This window comes from Tyto alba, unplaced genomic scaffold, assembly GCF_018691265.1.
Source record: "Tyto alba isolate M040663 unplaced genomic scaffold, T.alba_DEE_v4.0 Super-Scaffold_18, whole genome shotgun sequence".
Lineage (NCBI taxonomy): Eukaryota > Metazoa > Chordata > Aves > Strigiformes > Tytonidae > Tyto > Tyto alba.
Window position 1 is genome coordinate 7086335 of NW_024881280.1, and position 26454 is coordinate 7112788.

Consider the following 26454-nt stretch of genomic DNA (forward strand, 5'->3'; position numbering starts at 1 on the left):
TCAGAAGACACATTTGAGACTTAGGGGGTCCTGCGAAATGAACATAAAAACCAGTTTTGATTTGGTGAGATAAATACAGCAATAAGAGAGGGCTTTTTCAAAGAGATTACCAGTTACATTTAAAATATGTGTCATTAGAGAAAAAACCCTAGACATGAGAAAGGCAACATGCAGATTTTGTTTTGAGCTGAGGGCTTGATCAGTTTGCCCACACTGACTTATATTAAGTTATGATCATTGAGGTCTCCTCTGCAACCACCAGGCCACAGTCCTGTGAAGAGTTACACTATGATGTCACCATTTAACACCGTGGAAAACAGGAAAGGAAAAATATATCAACATATTATTTGGTCATTTCAGCTTCTTAAACCACAATCACAATGCCTCTACTTTGTCAGCCTTCCAAAAAAGCAGGCAAACTTTGGCAGATACCACAGGTTTTGTGTGACAAGTTTACACCTGCCTGTTTTAAAGGCTCCTGAATGAAGAAGCTGCAATACCAAGCAAATCCTAAATGAGCCAACAACAGAACTCCAAACGTATTGCTGGAGTGATGACTCGCTGCACAGCTACACAAGCCTCTTAAACAAAAACCCCTCAACTCCTGAAGCTTTCTGCCCCACAGTATCCCCTCTGTTTGAATGTCATCCTGGCTGGGCTCCTGAATCTCATAAAGCAAATAGGTATCACAGACTGTATCAGTTCAGGTTTGTTTTGGTCTGCAGTATACCGATAGCTAGTATCAATTAAAATTTCTGGTGGACCAAGGTCTAGAAAGAGACGTAGTAGTGGACTTCAAGCTTTTACTAAATAAAGCTGGGGAAAAACAACACAAAGATGCAGAGTCTACCTCAGCTGAGCTACTAGTTCTCTGGGAAGCCCACAAAGCCTGTTAATTCAGCAGAAGAAACCATGTTTTAGAGATTCTTTCCATTCACTGGGAATCAAGTATACTGAATTTCAGAAGGATCCTCTAAAGAACTGTATAGCATTTAACAGCGGCTACCCACCTTTAAGTGGGCTTCGCCTACTAGCAGAAAGAAAAGCTCAACAGCAAGATTGCATTGGCAGAAATGGTTTGTTTGATAGTTCACAAAGCATTTGTGTGCTGGAACCACAGCTGAGCATGTAAACTGATAGGATTAGAATGGAAAAGTATGTTGCTCTACTGAGGCCAGTATCCTCACACTTGTCTTTCTCACCCCCTCTCTCCAACTTTATTAATGGATGCTCTGCCATCACTATGTTATCTGACACATAATTTTGTTATTTCCTGAATACATTTTTGATCAGCAGCAAACTGCAGAATAAAAGCACTATCACCATCTGTCCTGATATGAAACCTGCCTATATGCTCCAACAGACAGCACAACTCAAAATGGATGATCCTGGAATAGTGTGCTAATATGGGGACTGTTTAGTGACCAGAGCCAGGGACTAGTTCATTTGTGCTTGAAAACCCTAGGGTTTATAAACCCTCTCATTACAACTTTTCACTTCAAATGCTCTACTCCTCTCAGCCACCACCAGAATTCCAGGCTTTTGGAGGTTTTATTTAAATCTGTGATGTTCACTGGCATAAGATTTCACTGCGTTTGGATATTTTGAAATACAATAAGCTGACAATGTTAATGTTAGATTCTTTATCATCAGTTCTACTATCTCATTCTTCCCTTCCTGTATTTCCCACGCTCAACTCAAAGCCATCCATGATGAAAAAACAGTTGTGAAATCTGACCTGTCTGAAATATTTTGAAACAAAAGCTGAATATAACTGCCCCTTCTAAAGGACTGGTCGTTACTTTCAAGGTCATCCATGTGACAAGACAGTCATACAAAACAAATTCAGCCTATCAGGATCATGACAGCTGAAGAAGCTACAGATAGAAGGAATGAGAAGTTGTAGCAGTCCAGTGAAGTTCTCACTGACTGGAAAAAGGGAAACACAGCCCCCCATCTTTAAACAGAGAAAAAAAGGAAGGCCTGGGGAACTGCAGGGCACATGGAAAATAAGGAGGTGATTTATGACAGTTAGCATAGCTTCACAAAAGGCAAATCATGCCTTACCAATTTGGCGGCCCTCTATGATGGAGTCACAGAACTGGTGGATAAGGGAAGAGCAACTGGTATCATCTAACTGGACTTCTGTAAAGCATCTGACAATGTCGCACACAACATCCTTGTCTCTAAATTGGAAAGACATGGATTTGACAGGCAGACCACTCAGTGGATAAAAAATTGGCTGGATGGTCACACTCAAAAAGTTGCAGTCAACTGCATGTTGATGTCCAAGTAGAGAGCAGTGATGAGTGGCGTTCCTCAGGGGTTGGTGTTGGAACCAGTGCTGTTTAACATCTTTGTTGGCAATGTGGACAGTGGATGCTCAGCAAGTTCACTGATGACATCAAGCTATGTGGTGTGGTCAATGCACTGGAGGGCAGGGATGCCATCCAGAGGGACCTGGACAGCCTGGAGAGGTGGACCCACGCAAACCTCGTGGAGTTCAACAAGGCCATGTGCAAGATCCTGCAGATAGGTTGGTGCAATCCCAAGCACAAACACAGGCTGGGCAAGGAGCAAATTGAGAGCAGCCCGCAGGAGGACTTAGGGGTATTAAACTGCCTATGAGCCAGCAATGTGCACTCTAAGCCCACAAAGCTGACAGTGCCCTGGGCTGCAGCCAGAGCAGGGGGGGCAGCAGGGCCAGGGAGGGGATTCTCCCCCTCTGCTCCGCTCTGGGGAGACCCCCCTGCAGTGCTGGGGCCAGCTCGGGGGCCCCCAACAGCAGAAGGACACGGAGCTGCTCGAGTGGGGCCAGAGGAGGCCACGGAGATGCTGGGGGGGCTGGAGCAGCTCCCCTGGGAGGCCGGGCTGAGAGAGTTGGGGGGGTTCAGCCTGGGGAAGAGAAGGCTCCGGGGAGACCTTCGAGCGGCCTCCCAGGGCTTAAAGGGGGGGCAGGGAAGGTGGGGAGGGACTCTGGATCAGGGGGTGAAGGGATAGGACGAGGGGTAACAGACTTAAACTGAAAGAGGGGAGATTTATATTAGATATAAGGAAGAAATTCTTCTCTGTGTGGGTGCTGAGGGCTGGCCCAGGGTGCCCAGAGCAGCTGTGGCTGCCCCCTCCCTGGAAGGGTTCCAGGCCAGGTTGGACAGGGCTTTGAGCAACCTGGTCTAGTGGAAGATGACCCTAGCTGTGCCAAGGAAGTTGGGACTAGATGATCTTTAAGGTCCCTTCCAACACAAACCATTCTATGATTCCATGATCTACAAGAAAAAGATCCATAAAATCGTGTTATGGGAGAGAGAGCATAAGTGGGATTGGGAGGGAGGAATGTTCTTCACTGATTTTTAGGTTTTTTTTTCCCCTCTGAATTCTTTCAAGCAAAGCCACACTTACTCATTTTCCTTGTGACTTGAGAAGATTTCAGACAGTAGAAGAAATTCATGACTCAAGTTCCATACAATTTGGTTGCCTTCCCCCCATCCTACTGTTACACATATATCATGCACGCATTAGAGTGCAAGACTGAGAAGCAAAATATTTCTTCAGCCACTCTGTGGCTGATGGCACTCTGCTTCTGTCAGTGTGGCAAATGGAGTCTACCACAGCGTACTCATCTGTATTGAGAGAGAAATTACTCCTGCCCATCAGTCACAGAATGGATGAGGTACAAAATCCATTCCCATGATGAATAAATCAGAGTTAAAAAAGGTCAGGATGTCTACAGTGTCTGCTGGGGACAAACCTCATTTAAGGCTATTACATTCTTGTCAAAATCTTGACCATAGTCAGTTTACTTACCTCTTTCTTCCCTTCCTGTATTTCCTTCTTCCTTCTCCTAAAGTCACTCAGCTTTGCACATATTTACTGCTTTACTTTTATCATCACATTGTCTTCTCTAGCAAAGTAGGGTATCTTGTCATGTCACAATGAAGAGAGGTTTAAATTCAAACAGCGTCCATTCCAAACTTAGCACTTGGAATGGAAAAACATATGGGGCGAGGCTCACCCCTCAAATCCACCCTTTAAAGAGTGTGAAACTCCTAACTGTCCAAAAAGAGATTGAATCCTACACCCGAGGGGTTGGATGTCTGAAAAGAAAAATCTGACCAAAATTTTTAGCAACAAGAGGTAAATCTGCAGGTAAAAGTAGTTGTGCAATTCAAAGACTATCTTTCCCCTATTCATCAATTGTAGCAGCCCAAATATATCCTAGGTACTCCAAGCAGGGTTGAAGATTGTTTTCCTGTCAACTCATTACTCACAGATCCGTTTTCCAGTGTGGCAGAGAAAAGTAATTTAGTGCAAGTGACCATCTGAGAACAAGAGTTTGTTTGGGACAAACTGAGGGCAGGAGATGGTTGGCTTCTCTAAACTAAAAGCTTTCGCATGATCTCAAATCAAACCTCTGACTACTAACGGACCCCAGCTAGGTCCTTCTGAGAGGCTGTCAGAATATTTTTTCCCATCCTGTCCTCGCAGGACTCTCCTTATCTCCATCTGAAGTCCTGGGGTTTTTTTTGTACTGCATGAAGAAGAGAAGTCAGGTGAAAAAACACTCTGTTCTTTTACTCTGAAAACACATTTTAGCCAGAAGCTACTATAAATTCACAGGCCATTTAAAAGAACAGCCGATGTGTCATGGAAACTCCAACTGTTTGGATTTGTTCTGTATTTTACGTGTCTTTACAGATTTTTCTTTCTGGCTCTCATTCATGACAGCAGCAGGAAAGTGTGTGTGTGTGTGTGTGTGCACACGCACATGTGTGTCCCCTCCCAGAAGTTCACTTGATGCTGCTGTTTTCCCTATACTCTAGTCACAGTCCACAATCTGCAAGCATAAAATTTGTTCCTCTGGAAAAAAAATATCATTCCAAACAAAAGAACTAAAATCTCAACTTGGGAATTAGCAGGTACATTTAAAGATTTATTTTTTTCCCCCTGCACCTGCCTCAAAGGAAAAGAAAGCAGATACTGGTGTTCAAAAACAAGATAGCTTTATACAAGGCCTGCTTACCCCTTCCCCAAAATACTTTCTAACAGATTCTCACAGAGTCAGTGAAGGAACTAATCTCCTTCAGGAACAAATCGGCAGGCAAACTGGAAGAAAAGCATTCGGCTGTGGAGCTGACAAAACAAGAACAGCCCTGCCACAGCCACAGGAGCTGTGCCCGGGAGCAGCCTCAGCTCGCCCCACCACGGCGAGCCCACCTTCCCGCAGCTCTCCCCTCCAGGAGGGGCTACCAGGGGCCCTCTGAGGCCACTCAACTTCGGGCAATGCTACATGATGTAGGTCAGCAGTTCTAGACAAGGGGATCTGTGTGTTTTTACAAGCACTGCACATCTGTCTGGAAGCAGGTCAGAGGGCACATTTCGTTTTAAGTGGAATTGAAAGCGTCCACTGAATCAGCAGAAGGTTTCTTGGTACGCTGTGAAGCACACTTCAGGTCTGCAAATAAAGCTAAGGGTTATCAAGACTTCTACAGGTAACGTGCATGCTATGGTTTTCACTCCTTTGCATATTTATCACCCATAAACCTAGCCTGCCGTCTGGGTAATGCCTCCTTGAAAGATACCCTGCTGCTGACTGGGAATTGTGGAATGGTTTCCACACCGAGGACCCCAACAAGAGAGGGGAAGGTTGAAAACCTTACAGTGAAGAGGAGAAGGGAACTAGGGGGAAAAGAAGCTTTGTGAACTCCGCAGGTTTTATTTGTGAAATTAATTAGTTATAGAATAAGAAAGTCCAGACACGTTCTGGAATTTAAACTCATGGAAAAAAGCAAATGTAAGCTTGTGACAGAATAAAAGAGGCCGCTGTGTTACTGTGATCGCGCAGGCCGAGGCCAGGCCCGGGCCGGCCCTCGGCAGCCCTCTGCTGGGCCGCCAGCCGCTCCGCCACCGCCGCCACCGCTCCCGGCAGCCGGGAACCGAAAATCCCCCGCGCCCGGGGAGCCCTTCCAGGCCGGACAGCGGGACACCCCGCTGCCCACGGGTGCCCGGAGCCCCTGCAGAACAACGGCTGGCACCGCAGCCATCCCCCGCGGGGCAGCCGGCTTGAACAACACAACGCGAAATTGCCGCTCCCGAATTTTGTCCGGAGGGTTTTCACTGCACGGGACAGCTGAAGATGATGTTTGGTGTGAATACAGCACTGAACTCAAAGTTGACGACGCCAGATCTGAACAGAAGCCGGTACAGCCTACCCCAGCTGAGTCCCTCAGGGCAAGCTGCTCAGGCTCCTCCCTGCGGTGCACTTGGCAGTCAGCTTCTCAATTTAGTTTTAAGTGTTTGTTTTTAATCGCACATGTCAGCATGCCGGGTGGTTAACTTACAATGTGTCACACAAAACAAGAACAAGCCTCCCAGTTAATCAAATACCAACAAAACGTCTCATGTCATATTAATGATACTTGGATTGGAGCCAGGAGGAGTAAGTTTGACAGCCAAGATCCCTCTGCTTTCCTCATTATCTGAATTACCGTGCTATGTTGAAGTTGCTAGAAACGTGGACATCAAAAGACGACCTCCCATACACTGTCACAAAAAGAGGTTTTTAATGCTGGCTGGAGCTAAAACAACAAGGAAGCCAGGAGAGCTCTGCAGCACATACCAGACCCAAAGCCTGGTCTGTTGGTTCCATACAAGTTCACATGCAGGCTACAGGCTCTGCTCAGCTGGACAAGCCACCCTTCAATCCACAGTCCACGGGAACGATGCAAATGTTAACTCACTCCTGTTGTGTCCACACTTTCTCCAGAAAGAAACACTGTGTGTCTTTGGGCGCTCTGCTGCTTTTGTGCTAGGAACCAAACACACAGGGCCATACGGTGGGACAAAATTGGTAACCTGCAACCCGGGCTCAATGGAGGAACATCGCTTTCAGCAGCTGTGGGGATACACATTAAGCTTAAACCAATGACCAAACTGGACTTCAATCACAGCTGGGTTCAGCTAATGGCAATCTTTTAAACATCTGCAGACCTCACAGGAAATAGATTTCTTTACATAATGTAAAGGAGATTTTTAGGCAATATTCCAACTTGGTAAACATGTGCTTTCATTTTTCAACTTAAAGGTATGAGATCCATAGGCTGGAAGAACTTACCCACTTCCTTGATTAAATAAGTCAAAGATGTTGAGTAAAAAACAGCCCTCAAGATGCTAGGAACAAAACACTGCAATAACAGTAACAATAACATTCTCTAGCTATAAAAACACTAAACCAAACTTTCAGCCTCAATTTGCATTTCCCAGAGTGAGTCCTAACTTTAACATATTGTAATAACATTGTATTAAATCTTGGGGGTTTGCTCTTTGGCTTTTGGAGGGATGAGTGAGAGATACCCGGCACTTTATACAATCACACTTTCCAGTACTGAATACATACAAGTGGCTGGCTTAACCAAAGAGGATGGTTTCACATAATTAGCTAGGTTTATTCCAATTTTGCATTCAAGAGATCTAAGCAAGGGAAAAACAAACTAATAAAAGAATAAAAACCGTAAGACACCACCATCACTACATACATACCTCTGGAGAAGTCAAGGCGGGGTATAAGGAAGGGAACAACAATTTTGGACTTTGAATTTATGCATAGGGCTGAACCTTTATTATTATTTTTTTTTTATTATACCTTTACAGTGAAATTTAAGTTCCAAAAAAGTAAAAGCAGTAGAAGTCAACCACATTACCAGTCTCTTTCTTAGAGTCTTAAATGGATGAACAGCTATTTTGGTGAATGGTTCACAGAGCTATATTCTAAACCGTTCATCTCCTGCCTGCCTCTCAAACACCTCTCACTTATTCTAAAGATCAGGTCTCAGGTGCTAGAAAATAAAATTTGGTAAGTTCAAGACTATAAATCTGTTCTTTCTACTGTAAGAAGTTTTCAAGACATTCTTTTAACAATTCCAGATCCTAAGACCCTCTCACAATTCTCAGAAATGGCATGGCCAAATTTTTAGCATTACTTGCAAACTGGATTTAGTATTTTATATGAACAATATTTATGTCACTTCCTTTTGGATATGATACAAAAAAAAGACATTAATTTTTGATAATACGATATCCCAAAAATATAAAGCAAACTATAATTTTTGCAGCAGGTATATCTTCCTGTACATTACATACTTTTGGCAAAAACTGAAAACAGTAGTATGCTTGTGGTACAGAGAGGGCATAACAAAGAAGACAGGAGTAAACATAAAACTTAGCCTTAACTAAACCCTTCTTGACCAGGCAAGTGTCAGCTGGATAGAAAAAGGACAAATCCCCCATAATATGCCAAAGGAGTATATTACAATGTCTTGAGAATCCTCCACATTTATAAGGAACATGCATTTGTCTTCACTGTGACCAGAAAATAAGAGAGAGAATATAATGCAAGACTGTTCTCTATAAAAATTACTCTAGAGTTCCACCCAATTTCAAAGCAGATGAAGATTTTCTTTTTCTAGAGTACTATCCCAGAGGGCAAGAAAACTGACACAAAACCCCTCACTTTTACAGCTCACCCTTAAGTTCATGAACAGCTTCGAAAAGAAACCTACTCTTCAGAATAAGATTGTTTTTGTGATCCAAAATGATCAGTCCAGGGGAAGCCAGACTCGTGCAATCATACTGGTAATCAAAGTAGTGGCTCATACTGTTCACAAACAGCTGAAATCAAGACAGGCAGCCAGGTTGAGAGTACAGATGTTCATGATATGTTAACTGGGCATTTCACTCAGATCTGAGGCAGAATTAACAGCCTCGTGTACCGACCTTATGATTTAATTGCCTGCCATAATACTCTGATAGTTTAGCAGTTCAAGATATCATCATTGTTAACACACTGATATAGTGATTCAATTTCACTCCTGACCTGGATTTACTGCATTGCTCATTCTTATTTAGTACTTCAAGCTGTAGCTATAAGTAAGCAAGACTTACTTGCCTCTTTTTTTAGTCCATTAGGAACAAATAAGAACCACTTTCTTTTTCAGCTTTTGAACAGGACTGATAACTATAAGTCCAAAAGATTTATTTAAAAACAATTGGCTACATCTCTGTGTTAATGTATTTGCCCCTCATAATGAAAAATATATTCTTTTATACTCATAATTTCATACATCTCTGATTAGCATAAAAAGCGACAAACGTCTGCCACTTCAGTCAGGTAATAAGATATATGCTGCTTTCACTCACAAAACAGAATTCTCTCACTCCTGCAGTTCAGAGCCACATTGCTAGAATAAAACACATTCACTGGTACTTGATAAAGATCTATCCTCTGACAGAGGCTTCCCACTGGCCCTTCACCCTGAAATGTCTTTACATTTGGATGATGCTTACTTACAGTTACTTACAGTTACTGTGCCAAGGCAAATGGTAAAACTATTGTTGCCCCATCCTATGTGCAAACACCCTCAGGGAAAATCAGATGGTTATTGACTCACTTCACAACATTATTGTATTAACAAGATCCACTGATAAGAGGTTTCCCACACTTAAGTTACAAGAACCTTTCTTCTGGAATCCACCAGACACTTGGCGGCTATTTATGCTGCCATTAACAGCATATGCTGTGCACACATACAACACTTAGTGACAGAATGATTTGCAAGGCATGGAGCAGGCTAGAGAAAAGGGATGCTGAGCTGTCAACGTAACATCTCATTATATCATATGAAAATAGTGAACAGGAAAGAATAGGGCAGAGGGAGAAGTGGAATAAAAACAATTTAAATAGCTTTCATGCTGTTTCTAGGAGACCATGTAAAATAGCTGCTGAATGGAAGACGCCTGTTGTCAGTAGCAAGCATATGGCAGCAGTAATACAGAAGGGCTGGCAGGTGAAAGAGGAAAAAAGGGGTACACACAGACACTAGTTGGGTATTATTCTCATTTCAGATTACTGATTTCCCCTAGAGAACAAAATTTAATAAAGCATGTGGAAGACAATATAGCCACTGGAGAATTTAAACAAAGAACAATCTCAGCTTTTACTAAAACAATGATGATAATAAATTAAATTAAACAGAAGCACAACATTAGAACTTGGACAGATGTTAAAGTGCTTTACAGCTCTACCAGAAATACTAAGGTAGACTTTGTACACAGGACTGAGCTGACATTCCAGGTAATTTCTTTTGCAGAAACAAGAACCACTTTGGCCAACAGAAGAGTATGGCTGCACAGAATCTGTGCCTTAAAGAGAGACAGATGATACTGAAATGTTGCTCTTCAGCCTCAGGCCATTTACAGAAGTAGCTAAGTAGCTCAGGAGATGTTTTTACAGATGAGAGGACACGCCGGGTACATAAAGTCCCAGCTCCAAAGAACAGCCAGCCTCATTGCTAATTTCTTTCTCTGCTTTTTAGAAACCTGCCCCTCTATTTGAAGTTATCTGACAAGTCCAAGCACCTTTTTGAGGACTCAGGAAAAAAAACCTGACAAGTTATATATCAGGCAAAGTTTTGTATTATTTAAACATTATGATCACGTTTCCTGTTTCAATTCAAGTATCTTCTACCCCTAAAAGCCTAAAAACTTACCATTTTATTTATAAATGAGGATGGTGAAAAAGCAGAACAGTCATTTCTGTTTCATACACAACTAACACTCTGGTTCAAGGAAGGCCAAACTACTTGAAAATTGCCATAGAGTAAGTCAACCAGTAGAACTAGGGACAGATGATAGCTGTCCCAGTTCCCAGCCTTTTGCTCTAACTACAAGACCACAGAACTGCAGAGGTGAATCCAGGCTGAGATCGTTGCCAACTGGCCATTAGACAAAAAAAAGCAGATAATCTGAAGAGCTCGTCTGTAGAAGGGATTTGACTGTTGGACCTCACGAGGCAGCACACTTAAGCAAGTGATTTCACTTGGGAAAGCAGAAGAGAGCTTGGCAGGTATCATAGTTTTGCACTGCCAGCTTCACAGACCTTCAAGATATGTACTCTACCAGACCAATGCACACGTACTTATGTACGTATGTAGCAGATGACACTACACATGTGCCATGGGCAACTCTATTAAAGTTACTTTATACCAGAAAAAGCAACAGGTTTTAGTACAGAGCTTAACACCAAAAGGAAATGGACTTGCTATTAACTGCACCATTTTCCAAGGTGATTTCTTTGCGGTTATTTAGATATCAGCAGCTTGGAGACAGACATACTAAACATTACTTTCAACAAGAAGATGCAAAACATGGTGCAGCTTGAGTTCGCAGCATTTAAATCTTGGTATGACAATTACTGCAGCAAACATTTGGCCCAACGATAAAACTTTGTCTCTGATGGAAACTGTCCTCTGTAAAGAATACTTTAAGCAAACTAATTGGAAAAGTGCCATCCATTCATCAAAACTGGATCTCTTCACAGGAATATACCTTTTCAAAGTTTGATACCTGTATCATGGACTTGAACTGAATGTCTCATCTCAGATGAGATGCCTAAACAGACGTGTTGTTCTGGCATCTGCCGGCATCAATAAATTGCCCTGTTCTTGTAAGAAAATACCCCAACATGAAGTTAAAAGTCTAATTAATTTCAGAAATTTCAAATGCATGATAGTACCCCCATTGAAGCACAACAGTACTTTGTTTTTTTTTCCCTGAGGCAGATCTGTACAGATAATACATCTAGGTAAAATAGTTGTATCCAAAGCCAATCCTGAATGAGTAATCCACAAAACTAACAGACACTTTGGACTGGAGATTCCCAAACTGTGGATAAGGAGTCCTAAAGCTTCCTACAGCAGAATGCAATATACTTTTACCTTGCAGAAGATATAAAACAGCAGAAAAGGCTGTGTGCCTCCATGGAGACAGATTATAAAGCTCACACAAGATACGATGTTCTAAATTGGTGCAAATCATCTGATTTACAGTAACTATCTATATGCTCTTTACCCACAGCAAGTGTAAAACAATTTGAATTAGGAACACCACAGTTATTTGGAAAGTAAATTTCCCAAGATTTGTTATATACTGCAGAACTGCTAAGACCCATTGCTTTTTATAAAGCTTTACTCCACAAGGCCCAATCTGTCTGCAACAAAGAAGGAACATCTCCGCTAGGTCTGAAAACTGCAGAAGAGATAGCAGACGGTTCAGACACAAGACTCGGGCCTTTTGCCAAATTGATCCTTGTAGGTTGGCTGATAAAATCTTAATGCTTAATACTTAAATAACATGGAAGAGAGAACTAGTTTGCAAACTCCCAAGAGGGGCTACTGCTGTTAACCAGTGACAGAGCTTTTCAATTAGACCATACCACCTCACACTAAGCTTTAGTATACTCAGTACTAGTTAGCAATGTAGGGCCAAAAGAAACTACAACCATACCCCAGTACCTACCAAGGATGCATTCCCAAAATACATAACATTTGGCAGCTTGACAGAGGATAGCTACTTTTCCCATAAGAATTAGTGTAATAAACGGGGGAACTGCAGGACTTCAGAAAAAGACTTTAAATACACAGTGATAGTAAGTATGAAGTAGAGCATCACAGAATGTTTGAGCTTGAGAGGGGCCTCTGGAGATCATGTGGTCTGACCCCCTTGCTCAAACAGGGTCACTGAGAACAACCTAACCAGGACCATGTTCAGACTCGACATAAGAAAGAAATTTTTTACAGTGATGGTGGTGAAACACTGGCACAGGTTGCCCAGAGAGGTGGTAGATGCCCCGTCCCTGGAAACATTCAAGGCCAGGTTGGACGGGGCCCTGAGCAACGTGATCTAGTTGAAGATGTCCCTGCTCACTGCAGGGGAGTTGGACTAGATGACCTTTAGAGGCCCCTTCCAACCCAAACTATTCTAGGATTCTATGATTCTGTGTCCAGATGGCTTTAGAATCTGTCTCCAAGGTGGGAGACTCCACAACCTCTCTGGGCAAGCCAGAGTCACCCTCACAGTGAAAAAGTCTTCCTTTATGTTTAGTTGTGATTCAGTTTGTGTCCATTGCCTCCTGTCCTGTTGCTGGGCACCACCGAAAAGAGCCTGGCTCCTTCTTCTTTACACCATCCCCTCAGGTATTGGTATACACTGATTAAGATCTCCCAATCCTTCTCTTCTCCAGGCTGGACAGTCCCAACTCTCTCAGCCTTTCATTATAGGAGAGATGCACCAGCCCTTTAACCACCTTTATGGCGCTTTTTTGGCCTCTTTCCGGTATGTTCATGTCTCTCTCATGCTGTGGAGCCCTGAACTGGACACAGCACTCCAGGTACAGCCACACCACTGCTGAATAAAGGGGAAGGATCACCTCCCTCAACCTACTGACAACAGGATGGAGAAGCAGAAGCGAGGTCAGGGTCACTGATTCATCAAATAGAAAAGATGAGGATCAGAGTTGTCCAGCAAAGGAGATGCTGACATTACATAATGGATCGTGTTATAGAAGATTTAATCACCATCAGATTTCATAGCTATCACTTTCCTTGAGTAATTTAATGGAAAAGAACAGAAAAGCGAGGTGATGGTGACAATTAATACTGCACTGTATTAAATGCTCAGCAACAGAACTCTGTAGTATTAGATAAAGAAGAAACAGATACAGCAAAATGTTGTTGTACCTGGGTAACTAGTTCTAATTTCCTCACTACGATCAGACTGCCATTTAACAGCACACATTTGAGATCACATAGAATCTACCTAAAAGTAGCTCAGTGCTCAAACATGTGGCAACACAGGTCAGCCGTGCTGAACCCCTTGCAAAGAGGAAAGCTCTTCCTACCATTTAGAACAGACTCGCTCCTCTCCAGAGCTCGCTGCCCTTCACTGTTCGGTGACGGTAAATCTGCCGTACACGTAGCCTTCTCTGTGAAGTGTTAAGCACGCTAGTCTGAGCAATGCTCCAAAGGCTAATTACTACTGCTTCCCCGCACCTGCCTTTTAACTGGGGGGGGGGGGGGGGGGGGGGGGGGGGGGGGAGGGAGGGGGAGAAGGGGAATAAAAAGCATGTTAACAAGATTGAAGAGAAAGGATAGATGAAGGGGGAATAAAAAAATAAAAATGTGAATTGGGCAGATGGATCGTGAAGTCAAGAGGTAAAATACTACAGCCCTGCTGAGGCAGAAAGTGAGGAGAGCTTCCCCTGGAACATCACCAAGCAGCGGGCGCGGCGTTAAGCGGTTTTAAACGCTTCCTGCCGTTCCGCGGGGTGTGCGCGGGCGGGCCCGCCAGCGCCGGGCCGGCAGCGCCCCCTGGCGGCCCGCCCCGCACAGCGCCGCCAGGCACAGCCCCGCCCGATAGCCCCGCCCACCGCCCCGCCCACCGCCCCGCCCCGCCCCCCGCCCCCGGTGTGCGTTCTCCCCGGCACTGCAATGACGCATCTTCGTTACAGAATAAAAAGCCATTTTCGTTGTCTAATATCACTTACAGGATCTCGTACCGGCTGTACTTTTTACTGATTTACTCTGTTGACTTATCCGAATATTTAAAAAGTTAACTTTTCAGGTTACACACAGGTTGCCTTTCAGGGATTTCCTGGTTAATCTCCTTTTTAAACCACAAAACTTCCTCTTGTCTCAAATACTGACAGGCTGCCGCACTACACCCAAAACCAGCGTTTGCTGTCCTATACCACTTGTTGCCCACACATACACCTATTCAATTTAGTTACATACATGCTGGACTTGTAAAATTGTCCCTTTCTTCGTAGAAAGCCGGACTGCAACACTGTTCAGAAACATGACAGTCCCCGAAAGGAACAGTAAAATAAATATTTTACTACAGTATTTATACAGCACAGTGCTTCCAATTCCCCTCCTTTCAGGAGGGGAGTAAATATGCAAGGCGAGCTAGAAAGCAAAGTCACAGTGATGCAATCTGGTGAAATAATGGATTGTGTTAGACACAGACTCTGGAGAGCTCTCCATCCCTTACACACTCATTACCAGAAGGCAAGCAGACATAGGCTCCAATTCATAGATCCCAGGAAACAAGAGTGCAGTAGTCATGACAACATGGCTTACTTATTTATTGCAAAGCATTTGATTTAACTAGGAAAGTGCTCAGAAGAAACCAGAAATCAGTAGAAGAGCAACAACAAGAAGATTGTACTGAATGGCATTTAATAGTGAAAGAACTTCAGAGATCTCTTTCTTTCTTGTGGTGTTTGCAATCAGTCCTGCAATTGCAAGATCTTTATAGTAATTCCCCTTGGTCTGTGTTGGTAGGCAGCAACCTCTAACACTCCTGTTACTGAGCTCCACTAATCCAGCTATAAATTCAGCATAATCCTGATGGCTCTCTTTCAGAAGCAATTTTTCCACCTCTTCACCCAAGCAGTCTCTAGTTTCAGTTGTGCTCTCAATATCCCTCCTACTTTGCTATTCTTAATGCCATTGCAAATTTTAAAAGTACGTACTGAGCTCAGACTTTAGAAGAACTCACAGTATCTACTGTACCACTACTTAACCAAATCAGCTCAACTGCTACAGCGCTTTTCCCCCACACCAGCAAAGTAGGCATATCCACAGCACATACTTCTCCCAGACCACCCAACAAGCCAAAGAAGTGGAATATTAATACTGACATTTTTCATCATCATTCAAACGAGCAGGCTTGCAGGCAGAAGCAAACACTTTCAATTCCAAAAACTTGGCTTGCAAAAATACTTGATCATGTTAAAAAAAAGCCCTTCTGATTACACAATTCAAAGCCATAGTCCAAAAATCTAAGACTGTTCCTGATAAACTGATGAGATAAGATGATCTCCTGTGTTCTACACTCCAGGACATGGTCTCTAGACTCATGTAATCATCAGCTCAGGCTAGCAACCAGAATTCCTATTCCAACTATGCACTGTCATTACATGCTGACTGGGCATTACTTACAAAGAAAGGGGGAGTGGGGGGAAGAGGGGAAAAAAAAAAATAAAAATCAAGATTATATCCTCTGTGTATATATGTATAGTAATTACAACACCTTCCACATTTATCTCCTCCTGGCTTTGACAGGAATTGCAAAAGAAACCTGCCTCTCACTTACCTCTATATACTCTAATTGCCAACACAGTATATGAAATGGCAGAACAAGAAATTGCAACTTAATGAGGAAACTATAACAGAATGCCCACCAAGAAGGGATGGAGCAGCAAATTGCTAAAACCATCTACTTGGTTCATATTCCCAAACAGTATAAATGCTGTATCAGCATCTTACTCTCTTAAAGGAAAAATATAAAACACATTTATGTTATCCAGAGACGTGTCATGGTATTTTAACCAGGAAGGTGCTAATAAGAATTTCAGCCTTCTCTGGGTTAAGCCATCCACAATGATTATGAGTGATTGTGTTTTAAAAGTCACTGAACTGGAGACAAAGCTCAAAATGTATCATCACTTGCAGCAACGTTAGCAGCTGCTATTCAAAATAAAGCAATGCCTACTTTGTTGCATATGTACATCAGCAACATTTATACAGTGGGAAAAATGCATTTCCTGTACAAATCCAGGGCATGTCATTGCAAACAAGGGTTTTAATTAAAATTGGCATTTTTGAGCCTCCTACTGCCTAACAGTGTCTCACTGCCACCTCCTCAGATGGCTAAACCGGCTTCCAAGAGAGATAGTGGAAAGAAGCAAAATCACTAGAATACCTAACTTTGACAAGTCTCTGCTGGGGACAATTTCAATAACAGGATGCTGCAGAGAGAGGTAAGGCGAGAATAGATGACCACGTAAGAAGTCTTCCCTAATGAAGGCTCAAAACATCAGAAACAAGACGGTAGAGGAGGCATTTTATTCCTAAACCTGGATTTATTCCTAATCCCAGGATGATGAAGCAGGACAATTTTAATCAGAAACCATACTGTTAAAGAGAATGCAGAACAATGTCCACACCTCAGTGGGTACAGCTTTCCTTGAACACAAAAGTAGGCTTAGAGGCTGGCTAGACCTCTGGCTTGGAGGTTGGCTCAGCTGGCAGCATTAACAAAGCTTTATCCCTCTCAGAAAACAGGCAGACATAGGCTCTCAAGTCAATGGATAGATAAATACAGAAGACTTCCTTGGCCAGAACATTTTCCCTAATTTAATGCGAAGAGTTTACATTGACTGCTAGTACTGTACCTTCAGGAGGCTCTTCCCGCAGATGAGGAGGCAATTCTTCACTTGCTGTCTCAGTTTCATCTTCCACCATCTGTGTTTCTAAGCTAGGTCCCTGTAGAATGGAACAGCAAGAGGAGGTAAATTGGAGAAAGTTCAGGAAGGAACCACAGAAATAATTACAGGATTAGATAATATGCCAGACAGTAAGGACATAAGGAGCTCACTTGATCTGATGAGAAAGCAAGCTGCTGGGAGATTTGTTTGCAGTTGAATTATTTTCAGGAAGGGAGAAGGGAAAAAAAGGGCGGTGGGGGGGAAGGACTCTTCAAGCTAGCAAGCAAAGTTACAAGGGTCTGAGTAGACTAAAATCCAGGAACTGAATGGTAAAGTGCTATTTCTAAAATACACAGTGCCAATAATAAATTCAAATCTCCATTTACCAAGGGTGGCAGCAGATTTTCCATCACTTGGATTTTTCACAAAAAAATCCAATCTTTGATTTGTTTTACCAAGACTAGATTCTGAAATATCTGTGGCCTGTTCAATACAGGAGATCAACATGGGTTATACTAATGGTCCCACGCCTCATTTTTCAAAGGAAGACAAAGCAAACTGCTTTACAATCTTCTAACCCATCCAGGTCCACTGACCATGTAGTTTTCTTGTATGTGCCCCTATACACATTTGTGCCCATATGTGTAACATGCTAAATTAACCACTCCTGAAAAACTATCCAATTGCCCTCCAAAGTTTTGCATTTCCACTTTCCAGCCTTCATGATCTTGGAAAGAGCCTGCAAGGTTGCTGCTGGAAGGATGCGAGCAGTTAGCAGATTTGTAGACTTAGACACCATTCACTTGTATTTAAGGCTGCTGAAACTCCGTTTATGCATACACAGTATTTTCATGACTCGGGGAGCTATTAAAAGTGTAGTTGCTTTTCCAGTTTCAAACTATCGAAGAAAAAAACAAACCAAAACACTGTCTGCTCCCTCCCACCCCCTTCCCCCTTTTCTTTAAAGCAATGGCAGAGTAAACACTAGGCATAGTTGCAGAGCTCCTTAAAAAAAAAAAGAAAACCCAACCAAATTTTCTTCTTTTAGAATGCTAGTATAGTCAAGATTGCAATCAGCAGCTTAGCAGTCATTAGGAAAGAAGGCTTTTGAGCACTTTGAAAACATGAATGGGTTTGTAGACTGAACTATCTGAAAATGTGTATTAACATATGCAACTGGAACGTTACAGAAGCCAGCTTAAACACTGTCTCATCAACAGCTTTCTTCTCAGGAAGAAAAAGAGCTCACAGCATTAAAGCTTCAGTATTTATTTTTAATACTTTCCAAACCCTGTGACTGTAAAGTTACCCCCAACAGCACTGCATACTTTCTCTGTTTCTTCATTTTGCACATGATAAAGACTAACACACTTCTTCAATTTCTTCCTTTGTTCACGTAGCTGACATTTTCATCCACTCCTCATTTTTTCAGCAAAATGGACATGGAAACAAGTACCATCACATTGTTTTCAAGAGTCTGATAGCAGGGAAAAAACAGACCACACAGGTGAACTGTACAGGGCTACTGTGTTAGTGGCCCTGTCGCAACCTTGATTTCTGCCATCCACGACTATGCAAGCTTTACCAAAGCTATTTACCTATTTCTCCTTATTTAAAAACAGCTGGTATCAATACTGCCCAGCTTCGGTCAGTGAACAGTTCAAACACTAAATCATGCCTTGCAGTTGCTATCATGGAAAGGAGAACAAAACATTTTTCCCACAGAGTACAGATGAAAAATTAGTAAATTGCGTCATTTGGTCCAATTAAAAAACAAATCCAAGAGTCAGTTATCAACACAGAGGTCTAACAATCTCGTCTCTTCACCTAAATAACATGATCTAGATTTTAAGAATGTGTAAACAATTCTGGATAGGAACAACAAAATTGAGTAAGTTTCTACATTAACCACATGCAATATATTTATATACATTTCTTTCCTACCCATTAATGCTGCAGAGAGAGAAAGGAGAAGACATGGCTACATTAAGTATACCAAATCAGAATGTTTATTTTCATATAAAATATGTAGACATGTAGGACATGAGGTACCAATATTTGCCTTGCAAACATTATGAACCACAACTACAAGAACTTCTAAACTAGAAGTGGTCTCAAATCTGAATCCTTTGCCTGTACTTTCCAGTTTGCAACACCAAAATTATTTTAATTAACACACACAAAAAAGTAACAGAACCCTCTGCACATAGTCCTTACTAACTATATGCTGCCCAAGGAGACAGTCTGACTTCCAGGGACTATGGAAAAGCCTGTATGAAAAACATGATCTTTCCTTCTTCAAAATAGTCAGTAGTCTCACTTTGCTACCATGAGACAAACTTGCTCAGTGGCTTCTCCCAACAACAGGCTGTGATAGTGATGGTCCTTAGGGTTACAGCTGTTGCAATCTACATAAATACAAAGAGGATGCAAAATGCTATCAAAAGTGAGTGGTGGCATTACTGTTTTTTTTTTTTTCCTCTATGCATGAACTCGGTGTTCACTAGCAGTACAACTCCCCAGCATGGTGGTTACCACTGACAATACTTACCCTGAAATAGAGGTTTATCTTAGTTGAAGGTCAGCCTTAGCCCTAAGCTAGTATCAACAAATCCAGATGTGAAGAAAACAGAACCCACCACAGACCACTGTGAAGTCCATGCCTGAGACGATGTTTGCCATCACCTACTTCCCTCCAATTCAAAACTTTAATGCTTGCTACTGGAAACCCACTGAAGAAACACACACAATCCAGCATTACTACTACTACAGAATATTAATCTCTCAGAGAAATGGCCAGAATTTTTGAAGATTTTTTTTTCCACTACTCAAAACCAATTAATCACAACAAAGCATATTTTGAACTGTATTTGGTATGCATTTCCTGTATTTTTTGAGAATCTTCCCCCAAAAAACTGATTTACAATTTAACTTCAAAATTTAATGTTAAAAATTGAAAACACAGTCTAGACTGAACCATGGCATGTCAAGTAACCACCAACATAACTTTTCCCAGAATTGTTTTGCAAGAAACCTTGAAATCTTGAGATTTCCTAGTTTGTCAGATGAAGTTAGAAATGTTTTCTATGGAATAACCCAAGTTCTTATCTTGTTGATAATATAGGGAGCTTCTAGGAGAAGCCGTCTCAAACATCTGTGTTTATCAGACTTCAGCATATTAGTTTAATCATCGAAACCAGTGAATAAGTGTGCATAGTGCTGGCACTGAATTTCACTAAGTAATGTAAAACAGCTAACAGTAGATGAGATCCTAGGTTCTTGTATCCGCATCTAGAAGTAATACTTAAGGCTCAAACACTGACAGGTGTTATTAACGACATTACAAAATCTCTTTACAATGACTCTGTATCATATGTTAGCACATCCATTGCTGTTTTAGTTATACCTGCTGAGTTCAATTCACTAGGTCTATTGCAAGCTTGGTAATCAACAGTTAAGTTCTGGCAGCAATCTACAGCATTCGAAATCCCAGGAAACTGTCTTCTAAGATCTGTAAATAAGTTAAAGTTGTTGGTCTCAACTTTTTTTTTTTTTTTTTTTTTTTTACACACTAATATTTGAAGAATGAGGCGTCAGTTACATTTGTTTTTTTCATTCTTAAGGATCCTTGACAGACAAACAGGGGAATGGGTTGCACACAACTGTACAGGTTATCGGCTTGCAGATAAGCAGCCATGCAGTCTCCAGCAATTCTATAATAATCCTCTTCAGCTCCAGCCATGGCAGAAATAATGCACACGTATGTTGCTTTTGCTTTGATGCTTCCTCTAGGAACATCGAGGATGCAGGAAGATGTATCAACAGTTCAGAAACATCAGTAGATTATTAACTGTACAATAATCTTTCAATTATTTAGGGTTTGTATAGCCTTTTTAATTGAGAATGTGATTCCATTCCTCACTAGAGCCATTGGAGGAACACAGATTTAAACAGGTATTATTACCAGAACAGGTTATGGCGCGGAGTCTAGGAACACCTAACCAAGAAAAAACTCTTGGCTCTCCAGAGACGGTCCCTGCTCTCAAAAGCAAGCATATCATACAATTCTTTTCAGCAATTGATGGGCTTCTGACTATGAGCACTATTAAGATTTAGGGGCAACTTTTTATTCATCATATTTTAAAACAAGACCTAAGCTGACCAGAAACAAGTCAACTCAAGCAGAGGCAATATCCACCCTTCCAAACTGAAGTTACAGATGTGCCCGCCCCAAGGTAGCTCACTCTGTCCCTCCCAACAGTTTCAATGGACTACAAGGAAGCTGAAAAGCTTTGTATAAACACAGCAAATAATAAAGATCAAGAGAAAAAACCTATAGGGATCCTCACAGAAACTGCCCGAGGAACGTATTATCCCGTGTTCCGATCACACTGTATGTCTGCTGACCTTCAAGTGCAGTTTAACTCAAACATCACGGGCTGCTGTGACCTGGTAAATTAGTGTTTGTTCACTGTCTTACACCGTGTTTCATAGAAGGCTATGTATTTATGGACTGAGAAGACTGCCAGTACTAAACTAAGCAAGTGTGACAAATCACCTACAAGCGTTTCAGACTACACCTCGTGCTCTTCCATGGGATACAATACTTTTGAGAATAATTCTGACCAGAACTTTGGTGATATGCTTGTATTTTCAATATATTTAAAGACTGTATATTTTACAAGTGGTGCAATAAATCCATGCATGACAGAAAGAAGGTTCCTATCCAGTGAAGGGCGGTGTTTTCCAAAGGTACCAAGTTATGTTTATGACACTGCAACTAAGAGCTGCATTTAACACATTTGTATTCAATTATTTCAGCATGGTCAGTCATAAAAACAGCCTTTACTATCTCAGTCTCAGCAGACTATTAAGTATGCAAAACACCCACATAGTTCAGAAGCAATCCCCAAACTAGACAACCATTATTGGCCACTTTTGTATGTAAGTCAACAGTGACATGAGACTGTCACTGCAAATTCCCCAACACATAAGTCAACACTGGAAATAGCTAAGCTTTCAAAAATGTACATACAGACCATCTTGAAACAACCAAAAACCCTACCCTTCAAAACCACCATCACTCTACTGTTGTACTTATCATGTCATTAATTACAGTATATAATCTTAAACTGAAGTAGAGTCTGTCAATTGACTGTTCGCTGAGCCAGGATTAGGCTAATGAATAGAAAAAAATAAAACCCTCAAACAAGGGCCAACGAGGGGGACAAGAATACAAGGTGGGTAGGGGAATCAAAGAGAAAAAAATAAACCATCCTGTGAAAAATTATTACTGAAACGGAATGATTTGGCAGCAAATAACTTCAAGTTTCCTTCAGTTTATAACTACTAATAGAAAGACACTTTACTGCTGTTCCCAACCAAGGAGAAGCACGTATCTTATAATTCAGTTCCTTATTGCCATTCCTACTCAACCCCTAGAAACACAGCATTCTTAAAAAAAAAAAAAAAAAAAATCCCCCCACATCAGCAAAACCAAAAGAAAACCCACAACATTAAAACCTTTCTCCACTATACTGAATTTTATTAGTAATCTTTTCTCCCTTGCAGAACAGAAGCCAGAGGAATGTAAAGCCCGCAGTCACGACTTCAGCAGCAGTTTAGTGTCTTGGTTCTGAGATGACCCTTTGGAAATTATTCTAAAATCAGCAGCTTTAGCTACTACTTTCCCTTTACATTTTCAAGTGAAAACGGTATTTATTTCCTGACCTAGACCTTCATATTTCCATTACTGCTCCTGAACACTTCCAGTTTTTCCTTTCTGACATTCATCTTCACATTAATTTCCACTCTGGACTTGAGCCTAGAATCCCACTTCTTTCACTGTTCAAAACTGCCTCATTCCTTGTAAAGCCTCTCCTGAAGAGCCCACAAGGTCAGACCTACCTAATGCTATGCAAATCTTCAACTGCCAGCCTAAATCACCTGTTCTCTGTCCTGCCTAACACAGATTTTCAGACCTGGTAGTCTATGTAGGCACAATTCCAAGAATGCAATTTAGCAGAGGAAAATTAGTGGCAGCACAGGCTTCACCCCCCCACACCTGTGATTTCACTTACACACAGCACAGGTCCAACAACTTTTTAATATAGCATCAAATACATTCAGCTGATAATCACAAAAGTTAGATGCACCCCTAAAGAATTTCAAGAGTCAGTGGGTCTGTGAGAAGAAACAAGTGAAGTAATCGCCAAGCATAATATAGTTTTAGCGCTCTGGGAAACTACAATGATATTTTATAAACATCTTAGTGACAGCATTGACTATTTTTGCATTATATTTAACAAATGCCTATTGCATACACACAAGACTAAAAACCACACAGTTCCCTGCACATTTGCATACTTTGACTCTCCCTAAAACCACAAAAACCGCAGCTCTTTTCATCCCAGGTTCACTTCCTCCAAACGAGTGAGAGATGATGCATATTATGACTGGGCTGAATGTGTGCAAATGCCAGAGGGCTTCTCAGATCCAGTAATAATGAAGCTGACTATCAGGCTTTCCAATTGCATCATTAACGACAGTGTTAATTTGGGATCTCTCCACCATCCAGTCATTGTTATGAAGTTCTTCCAAACTTATCTTTGATATTTCGTGTTTAATCAAATTAAATTATTTCATCTTCCATAACCGAAAGTGGCTTGTGGCTCAAGGTCCTTTCTGTTTCTACACAATTACATAAATTCTCAATGCCTTCAGAAAACAAGGAGTTCACTTGTTTAAAAAAAGAAAAAAATTTAAAACAAGCAGACACTGGGTGGGTAGGTCAACATGATGACTCCTTTTCCAGGGAGCTTAGGGCGTACAGGTACGTAACTTCAGCAGAAGCACATAACTACTCAACCATCTCCTCATATACTACTGCTCAGATAGTGGAAACAAGTTTAAAACTATCACTGTACCTTTGTTAGGCAGGTATCTGTTGCAGCTGCAGCTTTAGCAATGAATTTTCAACATATTGGGGAATTAAGACATTTAATTATATTTTTTCTAAATGTAATAGGAATGTTCCACTGAATCTGCCATTGCTATTGACTGCACACTCACGCCTTGGGGGTTTCCAAGGTCGTCTGGATTTTTCCTGTAGAGTGAAAAAAATTGATCTGCAACCATAAACATTTTTTTTTGCTTTCCCGTAGGTTTAAGAAAGCCTCTTGATAGATGCTTTGCTTTTAATTTTGCAAAACAAGGTTCACTCATAATGAGAGCTTCTGTGCCAGGTTTTGGCCCAAGGGGAATTTGAGTTGCAGTTATAAATCCCCTAGAACACTAAAGGAAAGTACAGAAATAGAAATGCTGAGGATGACAGTAGTGTAAAATTATAGCACTTTGTTCAAAGTACGCTGCAGGAAAGAACTAGATAAATTGCTTGGATTACTTGCTCTTCTCTGCATTTGGACAAACACGCACATTAGGGAAGCTATGATTTTTAACAACACTTGGTTTTGTCTTGACAACAGGACTGGAGGAGAGGGGCAATGAGAGCCAGTTTTAGTGTTGCAAATTCCAAATCAAGACTGAGTTCTGTTGTTCTCAGCATTAGAGTCAAATCCTATTTCTACAGCAATAAAACAATTTTGTACTGCGAGTAATCCTAATTAGGGTCTACTTGGCATAAATAACTTTTCAACAGCACTATTGACACCAGAATCTATTCCCCATTCAGCAAGCCAATAAACAGTCTAGTTTACACTTTTCACATTCACACTTTATATGGGGCAGATAACATCACTTAGACAGCAAAAAGCCAATATAGTCTGCTCAGTGGTAGTTCAGACAGTTCTGGATTTTGAACTAATTATTGTATTGAATTTTGTCTTGATTGACCGCTTATTTTCCATCTGAATTTTACCTAGTAAATCAATATTACCACAGAAAGGAAGTAAAAGTGTTTTTCAAAAAACAAACCAGACTTCATTTGACCATATACTGGCCTGGCCCAAAGAGAACACTCCAAGCAGGTTAACCAGTGTAATTAGCAAAAAGATACCACACAGCAGCATAAGGGCTGAAAAGTTACTCTTAAAGAGGTATCATTTCTGCATAATTTGCTGTCAATTCTAGTTTAAACTACTACCTCCACAACGAAGGGTATACCTTCTCCAGAACACTGTTTATATTAAAAAAACTACTCTGATGAATTGCATTTGTTTGGAAAAAAGAAGTTACACGAAGGCAAAGTGTCATTGCACAGCATAACTCACACATCAGCAATTGTTAAAGTTGGGGGCAGGCTAATAGGTAGGAAAAACAGTCAGAGGAGAAACACCTTTCTGTTTCAGAGTCTGTTAGGAGTACAACACATAACCATGCAGGACCAAAGCATGACCCTGCATCCCAGCAAACCAATTTGAAATCAATTAAATAATTACCAACAAGAATATCTCAAAAATATCAGTTAACTCATATTGACAACTGACCATTCACTGCTTTCAGTGGGAAGAAACCTTCTGATATCCTGTCAGTTATTCACTGTCTGTCAACACAGACTTCAAGGGAAAAAAATTCAGACAGTTGAGCTGGTGAACCTCAAGCAAGCAACAATAAGACTTAATGACCTTCAGTTTTACTGCACTTTTATTCATAACTACAATTAGCAAACATAGTTTAAATGCATTTTTTCCAGCTTGGATGTTGACAGGTAGATTTCATGATTAATGCCAGTTTCATTCAGACTAAAGAAATGAGATAATGCACTCTGAAGAAAGAGTATTTTCCATTTTCCTAATGAAATGTGGAAGTACCACTCTAGAAAGCTGCAGATAGCATGAGAAATTTGTCCAAAATGAAAATGAGAAGTTCTTTGCTTAATAGGATAGGCCTATGTTTTTCTTAGCCATGGTAGAGACTGAAAAGGTAGTATCCTTTCCGTTATCCGCAGTAGGGTCACAATTTAAAACAAAAAAACAAACAACTACAAAAAAGCCACTACCAAAACCAAACACTCACGGAAGGATGCACTAAGCATTATTCTATAACAGTGGTTTTATATGGCCTATGTGAATTACCTGGCTTCCATGCATTTATTTCCTTAAAAGTACACAAACTACTGGTTTAGCTTTAATGAGTTGAAATTTAACTATTTTTTTCAAGGGCTCTTGCACCAAAACATAGTAATTTCTACAATAACACTTGCATTCAAAGTACATAAGCACGTACCCAGCTTGAAAAATATGAGCACTCCCCCCCAAAAGAGAGTCACAAGAAGCATCACTGGAACAGTCTGAAACACAAATTGTCTTAATTTTTTTAAATTAGACCAAAAAAAAAAAAAATGCTGCAAGTACATGTGAAGTTAAGAAGTTGTTCCAAAAGCACCAAAAGTAATT

At 41.2% G+C, this 26454-nt stretch overlaps 1 protein-coding gene across 3 annotated transcripts in view; it reads right to left on the reverse strand.

The window, feature by feature from the left end:
- The window catches only part of LOC116960975 (transmembrane protein 263-like), a 209254-nt gene that overhangs the window by 177442 nt on the left and 5358 nt on the right, over positions 1 to 26454 (reverse strand). For all 3 annotated transcript variants that reach the window (XR_004406697.2, XM_032990058.2, XM_032990056.2), the window contains one exon: positions 17069 to 17159. Coding sequence is in view for 2 of the 3 variants with exons in the window: in XM_032990056.2 (XP_032845947.1) it covers positions 17069 to 17159 (91 nt within the window). In the remaining variant the exon portion in view is untranslated. The remainder of the gene's footprint in view (positions 1 to 17068; positions 17160 to 26454) is intronic.